The 23042-nt window shown below is 43.7% G+C and overlaps 1 protein-coding gene across 13 annotated transcripts in view; it reads left to right on the top strand.

Moving 5' to 3' along the window:
• The first annotated feature begins 867 nt into the window (after positions 1–867).
• The window catches only part of B3GNTL1 (UDP-GlcNAc:betaGal beta-1,3-N-acetylglucosaminyltransferase like 1), a 108169-nt gene continuing 85994 nt past the window's right edge, over positions 868–23042 (top strand). For 12 of the 13 annotated variants that reach the window (XR_009499411.1, XR_009499409.1, XR_009499410.1 and 9 more), the window contains exons 1-4: positions 868–950; positions 2454–2570; positions 2671–2770; positions 16067–16131. Coding sequence is in view for 7 of the 13 variants with exons in the window: in XM_059906856.1 (XP_059762839.1) it covers positions 888–950; positions 2454–2570; positions 2671–2770; positions 16067–16131 (345 nt within the window). In the remaining 6 variants the exon portion in view is untranslated. The remainder of the gene's footprint in view (positions 951–2453; positions 2571–2670; positions 2771–16066; positions 16132–23042) is intronic. The other variant, XM_059906855.1, reaches the window with a different exon arrangement.

Raw genomic sequence — 23042 nt, 5'->3', positions numbered from 1 at the left:
ATTCTGGAAGCTATCATGCGACTTTTTACCTAGTCCCTTAAAATGAAACTATTCCTAATACACCAACCCCTGGAGCACATCAAGTCCTTGGAAACAAATTCTCAGATTGTTTTTGTCCCTTATCCTTTGTAGATAAGGATGCATTTTTACTCATCTGACCTAAGTGTTTCAATGTGTGCAATAGGCTTTGAAAATATTGATGCAGTTTAAGGAAAAATGACATTTGAAGTGATGCTTACAAGACATGAAACAGAAGTTCGGCTTTATCATAACTGCTACTTTGTAGAATGATTTGCATTTAACATTCGTTTGGAGCGGTAAAGGCTATGAACGCGCTCACTGACCCAGATGGGTCGGGGCACCCGCGTGACAGGCGGTCCCCTCGGCCCCCGGGCGGCGCGGGACCCCGGGGCCAGGTGCTCCACAGGGGGTCGCTCAGGCGTCCCGTCGCCAGTGCAGGGGACCATCACCTGCTCTTCACACAGAACCTTTCCTGGTCAGAGAAGGGACACACGTGGGAAGGCGTAGCCACCGGGACAGCGCAGCGTCTTCCCACAAACACCACCTTCTGCACAACCCAGGAACTCCTGTAACACTTGCTTCACTGCGGACCTCTGAGCAGATCACATAAGCTCCCTCCGGGCGGGGGGGGGGGTGTGCGTGTGGCTGTGGCGGGGGGGAGGGTGGTGGGGGTCTGTGCCTGTGGCTGTTGCTGGACTGTCCTTCCGCTGCTCTAGGCCGCGCCTCTCCACTGCCTGCAGGTCCCCGCTGGATCGACGTCCCTCTGCACCAATCGGAGGCGCCCGGCCTCGGCTCCGCCTCCAGGCGAGCCGCCCGCGCACGCGCCGTAGGCCGAAGTGGGCGGGGCGGCCCGAGGAGCGCGCGCCATGCAGGCTAGCGGGTACCCGGCCGCCGCCGCCCTCGGCCAGGCCAGCGCCCCAGTCCAAGTGGTAGGTGCTGGGCTGGCGGGGGTGGGAGGTGGGGATGGGGGTGGCGCCCCGCCTCTCCCCGCCCCTCCCCGCCCCTCAGCTCCAGTACCCCTCCCTGACTCTCTGACTCCCCGACTCTCTGGTCGTCTCCTGTCCCCTCCTCTCCTCTTCTCTCCACTCCGTCCCTCTCCCCTCCGTCCTCCTCCTCTCCGCCCCGCTCCCCTCCATCCCTCCCTCCCTCCTCTCCCCTCCCCTCCCCATCCTGGGTCTCCATTTCCCACACCACCACCGCCTCTTCTCTTGGGCAGCCTATGAGGGTCTCTGCCCAAATCAACGTTAAAGCACCAGCAAGAGTGAGAACAGAGATTAATCAAGGCTCATCTCTGGCAGAAATTCACATTATGTTTTGTATTGTAGATCTTGAAAACAGTAAAAATATTCTTTCCTTTAAAAAATAATTCCAAAGTAAAGTAAATATGTAAGTAAATTAGGGAACTATTTATGTGGATAACATAAATGCAGGAAAGGATACCACTGTTGAATCAGATCCTCAGAGTAAAGAACTTGACAGAACTGTATTTTCAGTGCTTATATCTGTGAGCTTTTCATAACCATATTCAGATTTAGCATTTAAAATATCTATATTCTGTATAGATATAGAATTCGTACATATATGCATGTATGTATGTTTGCACGTGCATGCATATGTAGACACACGCTCACACCTGGATGACCTGTGTTTCTGTTTTCTTACTTAGGAATGTGTCCACTCTTCGTTAGGGTATAAAGTCAAGGGTGAGGACCGACTGTAACTTCTATCTTTGGGTATTCCGTATTGCTTAATGTGGTAATATACAGAATTAAGACAAATCCTGTAATCCGTTGTTTTGTTGGCAGTCAAGGTTCACTGGTTTTACTCCATACACTTCATAAATTTTTGTTTTATGTGGGCCCTATGAGAAGAGGACAGTGCCAAACTATCCTAAACTGAGTAGAGCAAAGGAAGAGACAGCTGGAGGGAGGTCACCTCCCCTTTTCCCAGCCCCACCCCCATACTTTGTTAAAGCAAGTATAGGGGGTACTTAAAAGGGTTTCTTTGTTGCAGTTTCTCTAACATCATGGTTTACTGAAAATGCTTATTTCATGAGTGGGTTCAAGATACACAGATGCTTGTTTCAACCAAAATGATGATGTTTCTGACCACTGATTGGGAAACACATGAATTTGCCGTTGAATTGGGAACATTGTTGATGCCTTTCAGATTTTTGTTTCCTTTTCAAAAGCATCCAAAAGACCAATTCTGGGAAATCTAAGACAATAAATCTTGAGAGGAGGCATATACACCTTTTTTTTTGTCAGGACATATTCTTTCCCTGGAAGCCTTATTCTGGGTTACTCTGTAAGTCAGTTCTTGCCCTTTGGAAATAAGCATTGTGCGGATGGTAATGGGGAAGTAAATTAGAGCCATGGAAAGAGTATTCAGTTTCCACGCTTGTTTCTCAATCAGTTTGTTTTGAATTCCAGTCTGTTATCCTCCCGGTCCATGACGCTGAACTGTGGCTGGACGAGTGCTTGGGGTCTGTTTTGCAGCAGGACTTCGAAGGCTCCATGGAGCTTTCCATTTTTAATGATGCCAGTAAGGTATTTATGAACTTCCTGTTGGTGATTTAGCCCTAGTGTAAGTCACCTCTGACTGTTTGGAGGAAAGTTTCCTGACCTGCCAACGTCCTTGTGCTTTCAGGACAAGTCCATGACTATCATTGAAAAATGGAAAGAGAAGCTGGAAGGTTCCGGCATCCTCGTGGTCATTGGAGGGCACGATTCTCCTTCTCCCCGAGGAGGTCAGTAACCGTGTTTAGTTTATTATTCTTATCGACTTATGTACTTAAATAGTTTCCTGTTGTTCAAATCCTGGTGAAAATTATCCTGAGTAATACTTGAGTATATCACTTATTAAGGACACGGTAAGCCTGGCTTTCTTATGCTTCAGTAAGGATTTGTGTACATCCACTGCTCATTCTTTACTTATTCAGCCCAACAGAAAGCCACTGGGTGTTTTTATTCCTGGTGTGATTGGTCATTATTGGTCACCTCTAAGTTTAAAAACTCTTTTCTTGTGACATTAGATTTGTTTTTGTCCATTAAGAAAAAAATCTTCTTAAAGAAGCAGCTTTTGGTTTCATTGATTTTCTATATTGTTTTTCTTTTTCCTATTTTGTCTGTTTTCTATTTTGACTCTGAATTGTATTATTTTCTTTCTGCTCACTTTGGGTTTAATTGGTTCTTTTTGTAATTCTTTTTTTTTTAATTTATTTATTTATTTATTTATTTTTGGATGCGTTGGGTCTTTGTTGCTGCGCGCAGGCTTTTTCTAGTTGCAGCGAGTGGGGGCTACTCTTCGTTGTGGTGCGCGGGCTTCTCATTGCAGTGGCTTCTCTTGTTGTGGAGCACGGGCTCTAGGCACGCAGGCTCAGTAGTTGTGGCTCGCATGCTCTAGAGCGCAGGCTCAGTAGTTGTGGCGCACGGGCTTAGTTGCTCCGTGGCCTGTGGGATCTTCCCGTACCAGGGCTCAAGCCCGTGTCCCCTGCGTTGGCAGGCAGATTCTTAACCACTGCGCCACCAGGGAAGCCCCTCTTTTTGTAATTCTTAAGGTGAAAGCTGAGGTCATTGGTTTGAGACCTTTCTCATTTTCTAACATAGGCATTTAGTGATATAAATTCCCCTCTAACTATTGCATTAGCAACATCCCACAAATTCGGATATGTTATGTTTTAATTTTCACTCAGCTTCAAAATACCTTCTAATTTCCCCTTTGATTTCTTATTTGATTTATGGATTATTTGAAGTGTAGTATTTAGTTTCCAAATATTTGAGGGATTTCCCAGACATCTTTCTATTATTCATTTCTGATTTAATTCCTCTGAAGTAAGAGAACATACTTTTTTGACTTGACTCTTTTAAATTTAGTAAGATTTACTTTATAGCCCAGGATAAGGCCTGACTTGGCAAATGTTCCGTGTGCACTTGAGAAGGTTGTGTATCTGCTGGTGTTGGTGGAGTTTTCTGTAAACGTAAATCAAGTCCAGTTGGGCACAGTCTTGTTTAAATCTACTGCATCCTTGCTGATACAAGGTCTACTTGTTCTCAGTTACTGAGGGGGGGTATTGAAATCTCCAACTCTAATTGTAGATTTATTATTCTTCCTTATAGTTCTATCATTTTTGGCTTTGTGTATTTTGAAATTCTGTTAATATTTGAGATTGTTGTGAAGAATTGACCCCTTCATCATTATGAATAACCCTCCTGACCTCTGGTAATATATATTGTTTGATATTAATATAACTGCTCTGGCTTTATTTTGACTAGTGTCAGCATAGTGTATCTTTTCCATCATTTTTTCTTTTAACCCATTCCTGTCTTTATATTTAAAGGATGCCCCCTCCCTTATAGATTCTTGGAGACAACATATGATGGTGCTTTTTAAATCCAGTCTGACAATCTCTGCCTTTTAACTGGGATGTTTACATTAGTTACATGTAATGTGATTATTGATGTGGTTAGGTTTGAGTCTCTCTTCTTGCTATTATATTAGTCGCATCTATTCTTCATTCCATTTTCCTCTTTTTCTGCCTTCTTTTGGATTAATTAAATATCTTTTATAACAGCTTTATTGAAATACAATTTATATACCATACAATCCACCCATCAATGTATACAATCAAGTGTTTTGTAGTATGTTCACAGATGTGTGCGGCCACCACCACAGTCAATTTTAGAACATTTTCATCACCTCAAAAAGGAACCCTGTATCCTTTAGTTATCACCCTCCATACCCCATCCCCCCCAGCCCTACGCAACCACTGATTTACTTTCTGTCTGTAGATTTGCCTATTTTGGACATTTCATATAGATGGAATCATATAATATGTGTTCTTTTGTGACTGGCTTCTTTCATGTAGCAAAATGTTTTTGTTTTTGTTTTTTTGTTTTTTTTTAAAGATTGGAGCTTTGCTTCTTTTTTATTTATTTATTTATTTATTTATTTTTGGCTGTGTTGGGTCTTCGTTTCTGTGCGAGGGCTTTCTCCAGTTGCGGCGAGCGGGGGCCACTCTTCATTGCGGTGCGCGGGCCTCTCACTATCGCGGCCTCTCCTGTTGCGGAGCACAGGCTCCAGATGCGCAGGCTCAGTAGTTGTGGCTCACGGGCCCAGTTGCTCTGAGGCATGTGGGATCTTCCCAGACCAGAGCTCGAACCTGTGTCCCCCGCATTGGCAGGCAGACTCCCAACCACTATGCCACCAGGGAAGCCCCCTTTTTTTTTTTAATTGGGGTATAGTTCTTTTACAATGTTGTGTTAGTTTCTGCTGTACAGTGAAGTGGAGTTCCCTGTGCTATACAGTAGGTTCTTATTAGTTATCTACTTTATACATATTTTTGTATATATGTCAATCCCAGTCTCCCAATTCATCCCACCCCCCCATCCCCTGCTTTCCCTCCTTGGTGTCCATACATTTGTTCTCTACATCTGTGTCTCTATTTCTGCCTTGCAAACTGGTTCATCTGTACCATTTTTCTAGATTCCACATATATGCATTAATATACGATATTGGTTTTTCTCTTTCTGACTTACTTCACTCTGTATGACAGTCTCTAGGTCCATCCATGCTGCTGCAAATGGCATTATTTCATTCTTTTTTATGACTGAGTAATATTCCATGGTATATATGTACCATATCTTCTTTATCCATTCCTCTGTCGATGGACATTTAGGTTGTTTCCATGTCCTGGCTATTGTAAATAGTGCTGCAGTGAATCCGTGTATCCTTTCGAATTATGGTTTTCTCCAGATACATGCCCAGGAGTGGGATTGCTGGATCATATGGTAGCTTTATTTTTAGTTTGTAAAGAAATTACCATACTGTTCTCCATAGTGGCTGTATCAATTTACATTCCCACCAACAGTGTAGGAGGGTTCCCTTTCTTCCACACCCTCTCCAGCATTTATTGTTTGTAGATTTTTTGATGATGGCCATTCTAACTGGTGTGAGGTGAGTTTTCATTTGCATTTCTCTAATAATTAGTGATGTTGAACATCTTTTCATATGCCTCTTGGCTATCTGTATGTCTTCTTTGGAGAAGTGTCTGTTTAGATCTTCCACCCATTTTTTGATTGGGTTGTTACATATTGTTTTATACATTTTTTTTTTTTTTTACTACTGCTACTTCAGTTAGCAGAAGAAAGGAGAAGAAATATGCATTTATATTGTCTTTTATAATTAACAATTACTTTACTGGTGCTCTCTTTTTTTCTTTCATGGATTTGAAATACTCCCTGGAATCACTTGGGGTCAGTCTTTTTAATTTAAAGAACTTCCTTTTATCTCTTGTAAGGTGAATCAACAACAGTTTCTCTCAGTGTTTGTTTATTTGGAATGTCTTAATTTCTCCTTTATTTTTGAAAGATAGTTTTACTGGATATAGAATTCTTGGTTAACAGTTTTTTCTTTGAGTTCTTTGAATATGTTATCCTACTGCCTTCTGGCCTTCACTATTTGTGCTGAGAAGTCAACTGTTAATCTTGTTGAGATTTCCTTTCTTTTCCCTTGTCTCTTTTAAGATTTTCTCCCTGTTTTTGGCTTTCAGTGTTTTTACTATGACGTATCTAGTTGTGAATCTATTGAGTTTATCCTGCTTGGAGTTTGTTGAGCTCCTTGAATGCGTAGATTAATGTTTTTCACTGCATTTGGAAAGATTTTAGCCATTATATCTTTGAATATTTTTTGTGCTTATTGCTCTCTCCTTTTCTTTTGGTACTACTATTATGCATATATTAGTGTCTTTAATAGTATTTCAGATTTCTCTGAGGTCGTGTTTATTTTTCTTCATTCTTTTTTCTCTCTGTTCTTCAGATTGCATTATTTTTATCCATCAAGTTTGCTAATTTTTCTGCCAATTCAAATATACTGTTGAGTTCCTCTAGGGAATTTTTTAGTTAGGTTGTTATACTTTTCAGCTCTAGAATTTCCAGTTGGTCCTTTTTAATAATTTCTGTCTCTTTATTGATACTCTTGATTTGATATGACATTGTCTTCATACCTTTCTTTGCTTCTTTAATTATGGTTTCCTTTAGGTCTTTGAACATATTTATAATGGTTACTTTGAGGTCTTTGTTAAATCAGACACTGTGATGTTCTCACTAGAAGTTTCTGGGCCTTCTTTTTATTCGGTGTCTGGGTAATGCTTTCTTGTTTCTTTCCATGTGTCCTAATTTTTGTTGGAAACTGGACATATTAGATAATATATTATAGTAACTCTGGGTACTGGTCCCCCCCCACCCCAACTAGGCTTGTTATTATTATTGACTTGTTTGCTTGTATAGTGACTGGTTGGATAATTTTAGTAAAGTCTACTCCTCTGCCCTTGCAGTGTGAAACCTCTAATGATCTCTCTCAGGAATACAGCGCTGGGTGTACCCACAGTCACCCTGAGGTGGCAGTGGTGTGGGCTGGCCTCTCTTTCCCTGACCACACCCAGCTGTCAAGCTCCACTTATTGCTGACTGCTTTACTGTTTTCAACAATACCTAGGAGCATAAATTGCTATATAAGAATAATTCAAGTGAATTCAGATTCTTTCAAAGGAATAGTTCTTGAGGTCAGTGTTTAAAGTTTGTTCTGACACCAGGAGGGCTCTTCGCAGCTGTCTCTTACCTGTTTATGTCTAGCAAACTGGTCGTCCCACAGTTTAGCCTATATTGCCAATTAATCTACCAATCTCCTTTACCAGCTGCCTCTCACCACTGTTTTGGGTGTGCCCTAGGGCTTGAACTTCACACCCTGTTGCAGATGAAGCAGGTGGTGGGCAGTAACCCCATGTCTCTCTCAATATGGAACCCCTACCCCACAAACTAGGGCAAGGGCATTTGGATCCCCAGTATTCTTGGTGATACCACTCCCAGTGTAGACAGAGAGTCCATCCCAGCATGGGGGCTGAGTGGGAGAAGGGAGCCCCACTTTTCAACTGCACTTGCCTGGGACTCAGCCTCAGCAACAGGTACCTGGAGTCAGGATAAGAAATGCTGATGCCGTATCTCTCCCAGGAAAATAGCTTTCTGATGGGCCTAGCAGAAGAGGGAACCCTGTATTTTAGGCTGTACCTGTCTGGGGTGGGGTTTCCTCCTTGGGGGAGGGAAGGAGCAGGTCTTGGCTCAGATACCTAGACCCTCACTATTACTGAGTTTCAGTAGATTTTCTTGAATAAATATTTTTTTCATTTGCTGTGTGTTAGGGCCATTTCCAGAGACTGTAAATGGTTGGGTTTTTAAAACATAATTTTTTTAAAATTATTTAAAAAATAATTTTTAAAAATTAAATTATTTAAAAAATAATTTTTACCAGTTTTGCTGGCAAGCAGTCTGTGGAACTTGTGCTGTCAGGCCAGCTCCAATCAAAATTTCTTTTGGTTCTATTTTATCTCCTTTGTTGGCTTATTAGCTATAATTCCTTTTTTGCCTTGTTAGTGGTTGATTTGGAGTTTACAGAATATACTGTCAGCTTACCAAGTTCAGCCCCTCAAATGTGTGTACAACTTCACGTATAGTGTGAGAACCTCATGACAGTGCATGTCCTTCTCTCCCCTCTTGCCTTTTTTGCTGTTGTTGTCATGCATTCTACTTTTACATGTACCATAAACCCCACAAACGTTGGTATTAACTTAGTTTAAACAGTCAATCATCTTTTTAAGAGATTTAAATAATAAGAAAGAAAATTACTCATTTACTCATATAGTTAGTTTTCAGTGCTCTTCATTTCTTTGTGTAGAGCCAGATTTCCATCTTCTATGATTTTCCTTCTGCCTGGACTTTTTAAAACATTTCTTGCAGTGGTGGTCTACTGGCGATGAATTCTTTTACCTTTTGTATGTCCTTATCTGGCATGTTTGAGTGTTGGCTGGTGGATCCTGTGATGAAGAAATTTCATCACAAGCTTTATTATCCTTCCTTTAGTCCCTACTTGCTGCCCCCAGAGCACCTCCCCATACAGGTGAGCTTGCCCCTTAGGTAACCTGCCTGTGCTTCCCCCCACAGGTGAGCTTGCCCCTTAGGTAACCTGCCTGTACGGCTTTTGCCCACCCCCCTCCCACCCCCTTGCTTCCCTTCCTTCTGTTCATCCTTCCATCTTCCTCTGTTCCGTGCAATTCCTTTCCTTTTTGGAGTGGACAGGGGAGAAGAGAAGGAGGAGGCCTGAAATGGCTGTCTTCTGTATTTGTGGGAACAGCTTCTCCCAATCCTGCTGCTGCCTCCTGAACCTGCTGTTCTTTTGCTTCACAGCGATGGAGGGAGGCGTGGGCAACCAGCTCCCCACACAGTGGTGGGTGGAGGAAAGAACACAATCCAAAAGTTCTTGCCAAGCGAGCCTCTGGACTGTGGTGTTTGGGTTTCCTTCCACGTCAGGGTACAACCTCCTTCTGTCTCCTCTCGAGGTTCTTGCAGTCTTTAAATCGGAAGTTCAGAGTCTATGATCTCCTTTTGTTTCTAGTGTTGGACTTGGGTAGAGAGGGTAGACTACCAGTTTCACTGGTTCCCTGTCTTGTCCAATGCTAATACTTTTTCACATTATCTCAGATTTTCTATTTAGGTAATCTGATCCTGAATAAATATTATAATTTTGTTTCTTTATTTCTAATTTATTCTTTATTTTTCATATATTTTGGGGGTGGGGTAGAAGAACAATGTGGAATCACATTAATGAATCCTTTTATTGTGCTGCCTTAGTGGGAATGTTTGTAGTGTTTCAGTGTTAAAAGTATGACATTTACTATTGCTTTCTGATAGATACCTTTATCAAGGTAACTTGATATGTCTAATTTAGTAAGCCTTCATAAAATGAGGCACCAGGGACTTCACTGTTTGTCCAGTGGTTAAGACTCTATACTTCCAATGCTGGGGACGTGGGTTTGATCCCTGATGGAGATCTAAGATCCCATGTGCTGCACGGTGCCGCCAGAAAAAAAAAAAAAGAGGCGTCAGTGTAGAATTTATTAGATGTCTTTTAGGTATCTGTTAAGGTGATTGCCTATTTTTTTCTCCTAACATTTTTATTGTAATAAATTACATTAGTATTTTTCTTCACAGTGAACCACTCTTGCAGTGCCAGAACTAACCAGCCGTAACACTATAGAATTTCATACAATGCAATTATTCGGTTTTCTTAAGGATTTTTATATCTATATACATATGGAACATTGGTCTGTAGTTTTTTGTGTGGGTTACATGTCTGGCTCAGGGTTGAGAGTAGAAGGTCTCGGACTTGCTGATGTAGCTTCATGAGAGCAATAACTGTGTAGAACAATTCAGCCCACTTTTGTCTCAACCTCCCATGTAAACTAGCCTCACAGCCTGCATTTAGATGGCAGGAAAACCATTTACTTATTTTCACGAATAAGTGTCTACTTTGACTAATTACAGATTTTTTTTTTAATACCAGTTGGTGGTTAAAAAAAAAAAAGAGGAAATTCAGGCATACAGAAAGGTCTGCAATGAAATGTAAAAGCTCCATGCCCTAGGAGCAACCAGTGTTTTTTAGTTCCTACTGGATTTATTTAACTCACAGTGTCAGTTGATACTTGCTATGAAAGAGGAAACATTTAGCCCACTGTAGGTACTTCACACTTCCCTTTCTCTGTTTTCCCCCCTCAGAGTTTTGGTTTGTCATAATATATCTATATTGTCAGGGCTTATAATCTTTACATTCTGTTCTGTAACTCTTGTTGTTTTATGTACTTGACTTAGTTGATTCCAACAGTTTAAACCTTGCAAAAACAGCACTAATGGTTTTTTAAGTAACTGTTATTCACTGCAGACCACCTAGTGGATTAGACTTGGAGGAGGAACTGAAATAAATCTGCTGCTAACCCCATGCTGCACACTGAGGGGATTCCCAGGTGTCAAAATCTATGGAGCCTTTAAAAAATCTTCTGCTTTATTCCCTTCTACTGTATACGCATGCACCATTGTTTGGGTTTTTTTTTTTTTTTCTTCTCTTTTTATTTTATTTAATTTTCTTTTCAATTATGTTCCTTTTTAAGTTCTCTGAAGTACTTCTTCAAGTAATTTTTCCGTATCCGGTATGTGGATGGTAAAATATTTAGAGTATTAACATGTCTGAAAATGTCTTTATTTTGTACTTATACTCAATTGACAGTTCATCTGGGTATAGAATTCTAGGTGCAAAATAATTTTCCTTAGAATTTTGGAGGAGTTGCTTCATTATCTTCTGGTATCCCCTGATTCTAGTAAGAAATTTTATGTAAGTCTGATTCTTGTTATTTTAAAGGTATCTTTTCTGCAAGTGTCTAAGATTTTTCTCTTTATGTTTTGAGTTTTGAAATTTCACGATGCTGGGTCAAGTTGTGGTTGTTTGAAACATTCATCCTCTGTTTCTGTAAAAATGGTTTGCTTTGCATTTTTAGCTTTAATTGTAATCTAGCGTGCTTCCAGTAGTTTGACTTTACAGTTTTCATATAAGACTTGAAAACAGTATGCCTGCACACATTGCTAGAGCTGAAAGTGGAGGCAGGACAGATGATGAGACAGACTGTGGCTGGTGGGGTTGAAGGTGGAGGCAGGGCAGATGATAAGACTGGCTGGTGGACAGGTTCCTGTAGGTTTTAGGAGTCATGTCTTTCTTTAAAAAGAAACTTTGGTTGCATTTTAGAATTGCCTGGAGAGGCTTTAAGAATCCTGATGCCTGAGTCCTACCCTAAGATGTTCTCGTGTAATTGGTCTGGGGTGCAACCCTGGCATGCGGGTTGTAAAAGCTTCCCAAAACATACTGAGGCACATCCAGGGTTGAGAACCACTCCTTTAAAATCCTCAGGAATGGTGTAGCTTCACCTCCATAGTGGGCTTGGTCTTAAGGGAACCTTGTAGCTCCTGACACAGCTGAAGGTTTGGGATCCCTCTGGAATACCCCTCAGATGAGATCCAGGGGTGTGTTAGCTCGGCTACGAGATCCTGTTCGGACCCAGCGGGTGACTTGCCAAAACAAAGACTCGCAGCTACTCAGATCCTTTCCAGGTGGGTGGGTGAGTCAGTAGGGTTGTGGCATAGGATTGAAGCATTCGGGGTAGCTCTCAGGGGAGAGGCGTGAGCGGGAGAGACAGTTCTGCTCTTTCTAGATGCCTCTTGTCCTCCAAGACCCCTTCTCATCTTCCCGCTTTCTCTCTGCTCTTTTCTGCTGGTGTTGGGTGGTCAGGGGACTCAGTGGGTCTCACTTGCTGATTCTTGCTTGTGCACCTTGCAAGCTCACGTGGGTCTCGCCTGAGTCCTGATTTACTCAGAGTTCACGCTGCCCCCGTTGATGGCACAGCTGGGATCGGAGCTCTCTGGGGCCCACCCTCAAACAGATTTAAGCATCTCTGAACACTGGCTGTCAAGTAAGATAGTGTGCTTCTCCACGAGGGGCTTAAATGCATCTCCTTCCACTGAGGGCAGCCAGGGCAGGTACCCTTCACTTTACCTTTTGCAGCTTCCTGCCAGCATTTTGTTTTTGTTTTTTTGGAAGGGGGGCAAGTAGAGGGTGGATGTTGGTGAAAATGAGCTAAGGAATAGTTGGGCTTCAGAGAATGAAGCAGAGACTTCTCTCCCAGAAAGTGCTCCCCTGCCCTGCCTTGCGTTCCTCACAAATAGCAGCCAGTGCACTCTACTTAGGAAAGCAGAAAATTGTATAAAATATTTTAGAAAAAAATTTTAAATCAGAAATAATTTTAAAATCTTGGTCTTTTAAAAGAAGAAAGCCTTTTCCCTGCTATCTTAGAAGGTTCCTATGGAAAGACCGTGTTCTCTGACATCGCACAGTGACCCATTGCACAGAGCTTGTGGTGGGTGAGGGCAGCACATGGTCCTGCCTTCTGGTGCAGCATCTGAGATGCCGAGGGTGGGCGGCAGGGCAGGTGCTTGAGTGAGGGGGCTCTGGAGCCGCTGCGGGGTTGGGTCCACTGCCCCCACCCCGTGCCTCTGTTTCCTTCTTTGTGAACAGGCTGTAGCATTAGGTGCCCATGTGGGTGTTGGGAGGGCGTAAGGCAAACTGATGTGTGCCGGGTTCCAGAGGAGGCCACACACGGTGGGCCCTTGAGAAGTCTTAGCAGCTGTTCTGTTATTGTCTTCCTCCTCCTCCTCCTCCTCATCTCATGCATATTTTTAGTATTTTCCCCCAAATTATTTCTTGTTTTCATTATCTTTACTCTGTTTGAAATAGAAAATTTTTTATAAATCAGTTATTGTGCAACATCCATTTCAACCTGCTTCTGAAATGTGTGTAAACAAATTGTGGTTTTTGAAACTACTATGAGCAACCTTTCAAAGTATTCTTTAATTAAGATGTTTCACATCTTCCATAGTTGAACAAAAGTAAATTAAAGGCATTTTGATGGCTATTGTGATTGCTTGTGTAATCTCCACTTTAAAAGCAAGTTTTATCATTCATAAAACACTTTTTATAGAGTAGATATAACTTGAGCCATATCATATTTGTATGTATTCTATAAATAATAAAAAAGTAAATTTTAACATTGTGAAGAAATGATTCTGCTGTCTCATTGAAGTTGGATAAAGCAAGCGAATTCATGGGAATCCTGTGTTACACATTAATAAAACAGTTAATTTGGATTATGTCAGAAAGGACATATTTTCCTATAACAACATTTTCTTAAATAGGAAATGTTATATCGACTATTGGATAATGTAGATCCAAAGTGTCTATTTTCAGGAGTGTTGGGTATTTAAATTGGGTTAAGATTCATTTACTATTATTTCATATCATAATAGAGCAAAACATTTCTTAATAATGTGGTCACTTGCTAAAATTGAAATAAAACACAATCCCACCCTCTTCTCTCCAAGAGTAAGGAATGTTAATATCGCACCGAGGCGGGAGTTTTTCCTGCTGTGGCCATGACAACCGACTCCCCTCACAAAGGGACAGACCTCCCCAAACATCAGGCCCTGGCACAAACATTTGACTTTTCAAGGCAATAATATTAAAGCAAATTCCTTATCTTTGCCAAACACAAGATTCATCGTGAGAAACTTTCAGCTTCCTTAGTAGATGCATTTTCCTTCATTACCCAAATTCTTGGGTTTGATTTTTCCCCTTCTAAAACCCAACGCTAATAAAACCACTTTTTAAACACAGCTCCTGTTAATTTCAATGTGTCTTTTCCCATTTTTCGTTTTGATTCCATGAGCTCTTTCCCTGGGCCTGCCTTGCTTTGTGGTGATGATGGAGATTTACCTATAGTTGCTAATCCATCCCCAGGGGTCAGGAGCCAGGCCCCTGTCTCCCCTTGTGTGCATTTCCTTCTCTTGCTTGTTATACCTGTGGTTCTTTGAAATCTGTGACTGTCCTGCTAACTGGTTTGGGTTGGCCAAGTTCTAGGATTAATGCTGGAAATTAAGGTGCTACCTCATGTGAAAACAGCCAGAGGCACTGCTCTGGGTCACACCCTTTGACGCCCTGCATGAGGGCCAAGGTCCTTACTGCTGGTTGCAGTGTGTTTTGTTCCAGAATGTGGCTGAGTAACAGGAGGGACCTGCCTTCTCCCTCGTTCCCCTTACAGCAGAACACTGGGGAGCACCTGGGGTGAGGCCTGGGGTAGACACTTTGCTGGTATCCCCTGGGACCAACATTTTTTAGGTTGTCTCAGCTCTGAGTAAGAGGGATTTATTGTTTTAACTCTGCCCACACCTGTTCTGCTTTGTGCCACTTTCCTCGGTGGCACCAAATCTAAGTGTCTCTGTAATACGATTCAGGCACCAGAATTTCCTTTCTAGGGAAGGTGGGAATTGTGCCCCTCTAAGGCCCCTTGGCCCCCTCTTTTGCGCTAAGTGCCTCCTCTAACCTGCCCCGCCCTCAGCATGCAGACCAAGCTTGCTGCGTGTTCATTGCTGCGCTCTGTTCCTTGTTCGGAAGCCTTATCCCGGCTGCCCTCCCTTGGAAGCTGCCAGTGCTCCCATGCTGGTCACTGCCCAGTTCATCCCTCGGAACCCCATTCTCTTGGTGTAAACTCACGTCATCTCTCTGGCCCCCTCTGCCGTGGTCTCGTCTTCTCTCCATAAGCCTCCCTAGAGCTTCCCACCGTTCATTTGGCATTTAATATAGGTTGTCGGTTACCTCTCCTTCCAACTCAGTTGCAATCTCTGAAGGCAAGGATTCTAAAACATTCTTAAGATATAATATCCGTACAGGAAAGTACGCCTATCACCGTTGTACAGCTCAGTTAATTTTCACAAACTGAACACACCGTGCAGCCAGCACCCTGATGAAGAGCGGCATCACCGGCCCCAGAAGCCCCCCTCCCCAGGGGAAACCGCTTCCCTGATTTCCGGGTGCGCAGGTGAATCTGCTGCCTTTGTGCTCCATGTGCCATCCCCGCATGGTGTCTGCTCCCTGCGCTCGGCGGTGCAAGGGGCACCCACGCCGCGTGCGGCCAGGATTGTCCATCCTCCTTGTGTATTTTCATACGCATGGTATACTTTCCATCCCAAGAGGGGTTCTTGGGCCGGTCATGTCTTGGTGAAGTAGGGTCTGTACCTCCCGGAAGAGCTGGGGGTCCCAGTATGTGCAGGAACAGTGGACACTGAAAGGGCCTGTAACTCATCACTGAAATATGTGTTCAGATAACTGCCCACGAAGTGTCCAGTCCAGTGAGCTTCTACCAGCCAATCGCACGTGTGTATGTGGCCCCAACTGCCAGGTAACCGTATCGTGACTTTTATCAGCAGAGACTTTATAGAAAGTGTTCCTGCCGGTTCTACTCAAGTCCTTCCATTCAGGGACATTGTAATTGTGTTTTTTAAAAAATATTCCCCAGGGTTTAGCTTAGTGCTGTACTGGATAAATGTTTGCTGACTTTATTTTCCTCCGGTGAGCACATCCTGCTTTAACACTGGTACTGGATGGACTGTCGTCTCTTATCATTATACTTACTCCATCAGTTTCTTCTAAAGCGGCCCGATTTTTTAATTGGTGGTGCAGAATGTTCCTAGCTTTCCTACTGTGTGCATCACACTGAATTTTATGAAAGAGAATCCATTGAAAATTGAATTCTAAAAGAGCTTTTCCTTTTCTTTTTTAAACAGTCGGATATTCTAAAAATCAAGCAATAGCACAGAGCTCAGGGTCTTACCTTTGCTTTTTGGATTCGGTAAGTAACTCTTTGTTTTATTTAAAATGTGTGACTACATGTTGGTTGAATAATTAAGAGGTATTACATTTTAGTGTGGTTCTTGAAAATCATTGTTCTAATATGTTACAATCAGCCTTTAAGGTTGATAAGTTGTTGCTGTTTAATTGCTGTACTACCTAATGAGGGAATTGATTTTTGATAAATAGGGTTACATATAAACACAAAATTGCACAGCAGAGAAACATATAAACAAAGTGAAGATAAGCTAGGAAGGTGTTGACAAATACAATGCTTAAAAGATTAATAGCCTTAAATAGAAGTAATTCATGCACGTTGGTGAGAAAACACAAAGAAAAGTGAGTGGTAGATAAATAGGGAAGGACAGGAGTGGGTACTCTCAGAGGTAGACATGCAAACAATGACCTTTGAAAAATGTTACATCGTTTGTAATCAAACACAAATTAAATTAACTGAGATACTACTTTTAAAAATCAAATTAACAAAGTTCTCTACAAATGTAGATACTCAGTGTTTGGAAATGCAATGTGAACTGGTAGCATTGACAGCATAATTTTGCATTTTGTATTAAGAACTTTAAAAATGCTTGTGCCCTTGACCCTGAATTTCACTTCTAGGTATCCTTGAAATTCTGAAAAAGATTTATGTACAAAGAGGCTTTAGTGTTATTTATAATGATGGAAAATTAGTTAATGGAAACAAGTTAATACTGGATAGTAGATTAGCAGTGAAGTGAATTGTGGTCAATCTGTATGAGAGAATTACTGTAATGTTCATAAAGAATTTTTAATAACATGACAAATGATTATGATGGGTGAAAAAAGAACATAATTGTGTGTGTAGTGTATACTCAACTTTAGATTTTCTTTTTAGTGACTTTAAGGCACTCTGAGAACATTTATCTGTATGCAGTCTTCCCTTGGGCTCCTCCAGGTCGGGGGGTGCAGGGCTCCTCCAGGGTCAGGCTACACTCCTTTTGTCTGACCACTGCCCTTTGGGCTCCTTTTCCTCTACATTTATTTGTTTTGTTTCTTTGATTTTCCATCTTTGTGGTTTGTGGTTCTTCTGCTGTGTCCGGGCTCATCCTGGTGCTCGACCTCTGACCTTAAATTGGACCCCGAGCTCCTTGCTTGCAGCCCCTCCCTTCTCTGAAGTGCAGTGTAAGGCAATCGTTTTCTTCTCATGACAGCTGTGGGGTGTCCCATAAGTTCTGAGCAGAAATTTTAGTTATCGTCGTTGTTTTCCAGTTTCCAGGGTGATTTCTTTTCCTCTTTGTGAATTTAGGTCCCAGGGTCTAAGGGGCACAAAACTGGATGAACCCTGACCCTGGGTTCAGGACGCCTCCTCGTCACTGGTCCATGCATCCGTCTTGTTGTTTGCTTCTGTGTCCGTGACTGTGCCTGTATGTTTATTTTGATAATGCTCGGCACCTGTGAGCCTGCTGTCCGAGGCTAACGTGAGCTCCCTGCTCCGACCTCGTTATGCTGACTTCTGCTCCTGGCAACCACCACACAACGCCTTGTCCTCACCCCCTGCTGAACTTTTTGGTATCTATGCAAATCTGAGAAAAATCAATTAAAAATTCTTAGTTGTGTTTAACTTTATAAAAAGAGTACCAGGTTGTATATAATATTTTTGAACTTTTTAAACTTAAATTGTTAAGGTCCATCCATATCGTTGCACGTCATTATAGTTCATTCCATTGTTTTAAATTGAGGTAAAATTTATATACAGTGAAATGCAAGATTTCAGTGTGAAAACTGTGTACAAAGTGAGCAATATGAGGGTTTTGACACTTGTATACACCCCTATAACTAACAGCCCAGTCAGGGCGGAGGATGTTTCCGTCACCCAGAGCTGCTTCCAGACAGCGTGAGTGACGCCACGTGGTGTGAGCACCTGCGTTTAGCTTCCGCGCCACGTCGTGGTCACCTGTGACCGTGAGGGGCGGTGGGTCGCTCTGTGCTTTAACCCGTGGTGTGAAGCTACCACAGTTAGTTTCTGTGCTACTGCTGGTCGACGTTCGAGCAGTTGCCAGTTTGGGTTATTTTATTTTATTTTTAATTAATTAATTTATTTGGCTGCATCGGGTCTTAGTTGCGGCATGCGGGCGCTCTAGTTGCGGCACACGGGCTTCTCTCTCTAGCTGTGGCGCATGGGCTCAGTAGTGGTACGCAGGCTCTCTAGCTGTGGCGCGCGGGCTCAGTAGTGGTACGCAGCCTCTCTAGTTGTGGCGCGCAGGCTCTAGAGCGCGCAGGCTTGGTTGCCCCGCGGCATGTGAGATCTTAGTTCCCTGACCAGGGATTGGACCCGCTTCCCCTGCATTGGAAGGCGGATTCTTAATCACTAGACCACCAGGGAAGTCCCCTGTTATTTCAATAAAAGTGCCATAAACATCCTGATGTAAGTCTTTCTGTGGGTGTGTGTTTCCCTTTCTCTTGGGAAGATACCGAGGGGCGGAGTTGAGGAATCGCAGGTGAAGGGACCTGCCGGGCGCAGTAAGGCCGCTCTGTGTCACTCCACCTTCTCCCAACATTGATGGGTCAGCCTTGGTTTCAACCGTTCTAGCAGATGTGAAGTGCGTCTCATTTGTTTTCATTTACATTCCCTGATGGCTAGTGATGTTGAGCACCTTCTCATCGGTTTATGCGCAATTCACAAATCCTCTTTTGTGAGATGTCCAAATCTTTGCCTATTTTTTAAAAAATGGGTTGTTTGTCTTATTCGTGAGTTGTGGATGTTTGTTGTGTATTCTGGATACAAGTCCTTTGTCAGATATGTGTTCTGAGTATTTGCTCCCTGTCTGTGGCTTGTCTTTTCATTTTTTAATGGTGTCTTTTGATGAGCAGAAGTTTTAAGTCTTGATGAAGTTCAAATTATTGATTTTTCTCTTTTATAATTAATTTTTTTTTTCTGAGAAGTCTCTGCTTGCCCTAAAAAAGTTATTCTCTTGTTTTCTTACTTTTATGTTTAGACCCATTATCCACCTTGTGTTCATTTCTGTGTCTCATGTGGTAGGAAGCAGGCGTTAATTTTTTCACATGAATATTAAGTTGCACCAATGTTGAAGAGACTTTCTATTCTCAATTGAATTGCCCCCGTGCTTTGTGGAGAATCAATTGGCCATGTCAGTGTAGGTTTATTTCCAGACTTTCTGTTCCATTCTGTTTCTCTATTGTCTGCAGCTCATTCATTCGTCTGCTGTACAACATTCCACTGGGCAAACACACTGCGTGTATTCACCCATGCTCCTACTGACGGGCACCCGGGCCGTTTCCACGCTCTTGCCCTTGTGAATAGCTGCTGTGGATGTCCTTGCACGCACCCCCTGTTGTACACGTATGAGACTTCCTCTTGGGTTCACACCCAGGAGTGAGTGTCCAGGACTCAGGGGATGGGCGGGTTCGTCTGTGGGGGAGGAGCTTGATGCTGTCATGTGGCTGAAGACGTCCGTCCCTCCTGGCAGGTCACTGCGGGTCCCGAGCCTCCCCAGCACTGGCTGTCCTCAGGCTCTTAAATCTTGTCCAGCAGGTGGGAGCAGAGTGGAGCCCCTCTGTGCTTTGATTTGTGCCCCCTGATCTCGAGCTGTGGTCAGCCTCACTCCATGTCAGTTGGCCATGTGAGTTTCCTCTTTTTGTGACACGTGTTGACATCTTTTTGCCCATTTTCCTTTTTCCAACTTTGAGAAGAGTGGCAGGGATAGTACCAAAAACTCTGTTTTGAAGGCCAGCATTGCACCCATCAGCCCGGAGCACTTCCGTGTGTGTTTCCTGTAAAGAAGAACGTCTCCTCCGACCCAGAGCAGGAATGTCTCGCCGACAGGTGGCTGATACTAGTGCCCACCTCATTCACGTTTCACCCACGGGCCCCAGAACCCATGTTGCCTTTACCTGGGAGTCTTTCATCTCCTCCTCTGGAGCTTTCCACAGCACCTCCCTGACTTTCTTCATCTTGATGTTTTCGAAGATTCCCAAGCACTTTTGTAGAATGCCCTTAAAACTGAGTAACGGTGTTGGGCCAGGTGTCTCTGTCCAGAAATCTCAGGAGGGGCGCTGCCTTCGTCTCACTGTCCCCTTGGGTGCCTGTGATTTTGATTTGCCCCAACCCTGACGACGCCCTCTGGTCACTTGACGAAGGAGGCGTTCCCCATCTGGGGGCTCCCGTAGAGACTTCTCCTTTGGCCCAGCCTTCCTCGGGCAGGGGGTGTGAGGATGGTGGCGGGGTCTGCGGGGAACAGGCCTTGGCCCCTGAGTGTGTGCTTGTGGGAAGAAGATGGCTGTGGTCTCCAGTGAAGGCTGGGTGCGAGTGTGCCCGCTGTGTTCGGTCTCAGCATGGGAGTGATGCCAGCGCTGCACAGATGGCGCGTCAAAATGGACCATTTCTGCATGAAGAATGGGTTCATGAGGCCCCTTTGCTGGGGCATCGAGGTTGCATTTTGACTTGTTAGCCACCTGGGATGCAGTCTGGTGCCCGTGTTTGGATTCAGAACATATTTCACTAGGAGTGATAACATCAGGGGAGACCAGCTCCCATGCTGCTCCTGGGACTGGAGTTCATTCATTCAGCAAATCGGTACCTGGATGTGCCAGGTGCAGCAGCGGGTGCAGGGGATACAGCAGCGAACAGACAGACGGAGACAGCGAAGCCAGAACTCAGGCTACATCAGGCCCCGTGCCTCTGCTGCCTCCCTAGCCTCCCCTGAGAGCGGCCGCTTCACCTCCTGCAGCCCACGCCCCCGGGCCCTGCCCTTTCTCTCTCTCATGCACCTGCCTTACCCACCACACCATCCCCTCCGGCTTCTCAGTGGCGCTCTCACCCCTCTGTGCAGTGGCAGGGCCTGCCTGCGCCTGGGATTTCCCACCCCCAGCACTTCAGATCCGCACACGGCATTTATCACCTTCAGTACTGCGTTCTTTATTATCGTCATTGTCGGCCTTCCCTGATAGAATGCCAGCTGCACACAGGAGGGAATAGGCCCTGTTTTATCACTGATGTTTCTGAAGCACCTGGAACTTGGCAAATAGTAGGTATTAATAGATACTTGTTAAATGAATGAGTGGAGTTTGGGTTTATGTGTTCAATTTAAATGGTTCAGTTAGATTGAATTAGATACTTCTGTATACTTATCTTGGAACCCAGCCATCCTGTTGGCTGTCATTTCCGTGGAGAGCGATGTTCTGAGTTTCTGAGTCTGTTTACAGATTGACTTTCAGAGCCCGTCACTGTAGTGCAGCCCTTCAGAGAGTGTGCTCTTAGTAGCTGTCCTGCAGGCTGCTGCCTGGGGGCCAATAGTGCCTTTCCCAAGTGTTGGAAGGGCCTCCCAGGGTGACCTCGGTGTCACTCCTAGTCCCAGATGTGTCCAAGGATATTTGTTTTGGAGAGAAAGCGAGTCACACAAAGATCCCGATTATCTCAGAAGGTGTCTGTCAGCAGTGTTTCGGGTGAGCAGGAGGTCGACACCCATCCCCTTGTGGGAAGTTGAAGTCCGCAGAGACAGTCCCTCCAAGCCCAGGAGGCAAAGCACAAAGCTCAGGGACACAGGGATTTGCCCCCAGAAGAAACCCATGCAGAGTGGGGCTGGCGCCTCCCACGAGGGTCTGCGGGGCTCTGGCCTATGGCCTTCAGACAGAGGACCCACGCTGTGTGATCTGGGCACCATCATCAGGAAATAAATTCCTACTTAGAAGGGGGTGTCTGTGGCCTTTCCTAAAAATGTGTTTTGCATTTCCTTATGTCGTCTTTGATTTCTTTCATCAGCATTTTGTGGTTTTCGGATACAGATCACGTACATATTTTGTTAAGTTTGCACCAACACACTTCATTTTCTTTGGAGCAGTTGTTTGTGGACATAATATCTCTAATTTCTATGTTCGTTGTTAGTATATAGATATGTGATTATTTTATGTGTTGATCTTGTAGAACTCACTGGTTCTAGGTTTTTAGATTAGATTCCTGAGGATTTTCTAGGTGGACAATCACATCATCTGCAAGTGGGAGCAGTTTTATTTCTTCTTCTCTGATCTGGAGGCCTTTTATTTGCCTTTCTTGCCTTATTGCTCTGGCTGGAACTTCCATGCACGTGGAGCAGACATCTTCACTTTCTCCTGACCTGGGAGGAAGCAGTAGCTTTTCACGTTGTGTGTCATCCTCTGTTCCTAACTTGCTGAGAATTTTTATCATGTGGACAGGTGTTGGATTTTGTTGCATGCTTTTTCTGTGTCAGTTGGAACTTATTGGTTTTTAAAATATGTTTTTTACTGAAGATTTATAAGATTTTTTCCATCTTCCTGGAATTTGGGAGTTTTTCTGTGTGTGTCAGGAATCATTTCTGGAATGTGGCGAGCTCTTTCAAAGTACAGACTTAAGGTTTTTTCAAATGAGATGAATTTTTCTATATTGGCTCTTAATTTCTTCCTCTTAGCTTGTTTTCTTCTTTTGGGTTCTTGTGTTTGAATGTTGGGTCTTACAGTTTGCTCACTTCCCTTTTGATTTCTGTTTCTCTGTAACTTTGAATATTATAGTTCGACCTTCCAGTTCATTTACTCAGTTGTGGGCTGTGACCACCCCTTTCACCTTCGCCATTGCTGTTAGAAGTTAGATGTTATGCTTTCCATTCCTCCGTGTTCTAGGACACCTTTGAGAGCTCCTCTTTTTTGTCCTCTCCTCCAGCAGCTCTAGAGAGCTGCCACTTTGCTCTGTGTCCTGGGTCCTCGTAGGCACATTAATGGTTGATTTTGTTTGTTTATGGCTCTCTGCACCCTTGGAGGCCAGGCCACACCGTCCGGGGGCTGTGGCAGCAGGTGTGCCAGGAGGTGTGGGGTCTCCACTCCTGGGACTGAGCCCTTTTATCCACGAGTGGGTGACCTCTGCTGGGTCTGGGAGAGACCTGCTTCCAGGTGTCCTGGGTTTCT

This window comes from Balaenoptera ricei, chromosome 20 (genome assembly GCF_028023285.1).
Source record: "Balaenoptera ricei isolate mBalRic1 chromosome 20, mBalRic1.hap2, whole genome shotgun sequence".
NCBI lineage: Eukaryota > Metazoa > Chordata > Mammalia > Artiodactyla > Balaenopteridae > Balaenoptera > Balaenoptera ricei.
This window is presented reverse-complemented; position numbering and strand designations above follow the sequence as displayed.